The sequence below is a fragment of the Nanorana parkeri genome, unplaced genomic scaffold, assembly GCF_000935625.1.
Source record: "Nanorana parkeri isolate BGI_ZX_2015 unplaced genomic scaffold, ASM93562v1 scaffold2079, whole genome shotgun sequence".
Lineage (NCBI taxonomy): Eukaryota > Metazoa > Chordata > Amphibia > Anura > Dicroglossidae > Nanorana > Nanorana parkeri.
The window spans coordinates 97,829-98,605 of NW_017308347.1; the positions used below are offsets into that span (position 1 = coordinate 97,829).

General features: G+C 54.8%; 1 protein-coding gene across 1 annotated transcript in view; it reads right to left on the reverse strand.

Annotated features, from left to right (window-relative positions):
- SPAG7 (sperm associated antigen 7) overlaps positions 1-777 on the reverse strand; it is a 4,259-nt gene that overhangs the window by 2,019 nt on the left and 1,463 nt on the right. The window contains exons 3-5 of the mRNA XM_018572588.1: positions 650-738; positions 490-574; positions 138-227 (exon numbers count right to left, since the gene is read on the reverse strand). Of these exons, the coding sequence (XP_018428090.1) occupies positions 138-227; positions 490-574; positions 650-738 (264 nt within the window). The remainder of the gene's footprint in view (positions 1-137; positions 228-489; positions 575-649; positions 739-777) is intronic.

Consider the following 777-nt stretch of genomic DNA (forward strand, 5'->3'; position numbering starts at 1 on the left):
GCTATACGCTTCACCGAGAAGATTCTACATCTGGAAGAGATTCTCTCACATGAGCTGCGTTGCGGCAATTCCGGGGCAGAAAACAAAGTGAAGAGGACAGAAGACGTTCTGCAGTTTTAGGCGAGACCCCACCGTACCTTCAATCTCCTCCTCTCCTCCCCCTTCACCGGGTCCCACTCCTCCCCATTCCGGTACGCCTCCAGCTCCTCGTCACACGGAGCAAATTCCTGCAAAAGTGCAAATCTTCATGAGATTCAGACAAGGAACATGAAGAGACCACACCACACGCCCCCCCCCGACAGGGGAAGAGACCACCCCACCAGACAGGAGGAAGAGACCACACCCACCCCAGTCAGGAGGAAGAGACCACACCCACCCCAGACAGGAGGAAGAGACCACACCCACCCCAGACAGGAAGAAGAGACCACACCCACCCCAGACAGGAGGAAGAGACCACACCCACCCCAGACAGGAGGAAGAGGCGCTCACCTTCTTAAAGATCATCACATATCGGCTCTCCTCCTCCTCTCCAAATGAGAAGGACGTCAGACCGGCCACTTCCACCACGTCGTGTCTGTGCGAGAGGAACCCCGAATATGAGAGAGGAAGAGACAACAGGAAACCATACAGAGAGCGCGGGGATACTCACAGGATGCTACGCTCAATCTTCCCCATCGGCTGAAACTTCTTTTTAGTCTGTGTGGTGTCCTGTATGAACTCCGACACTTCCTTCTCCATCTACAAGAGAGACAACAGAGTCACCAGGCTCATACCCCC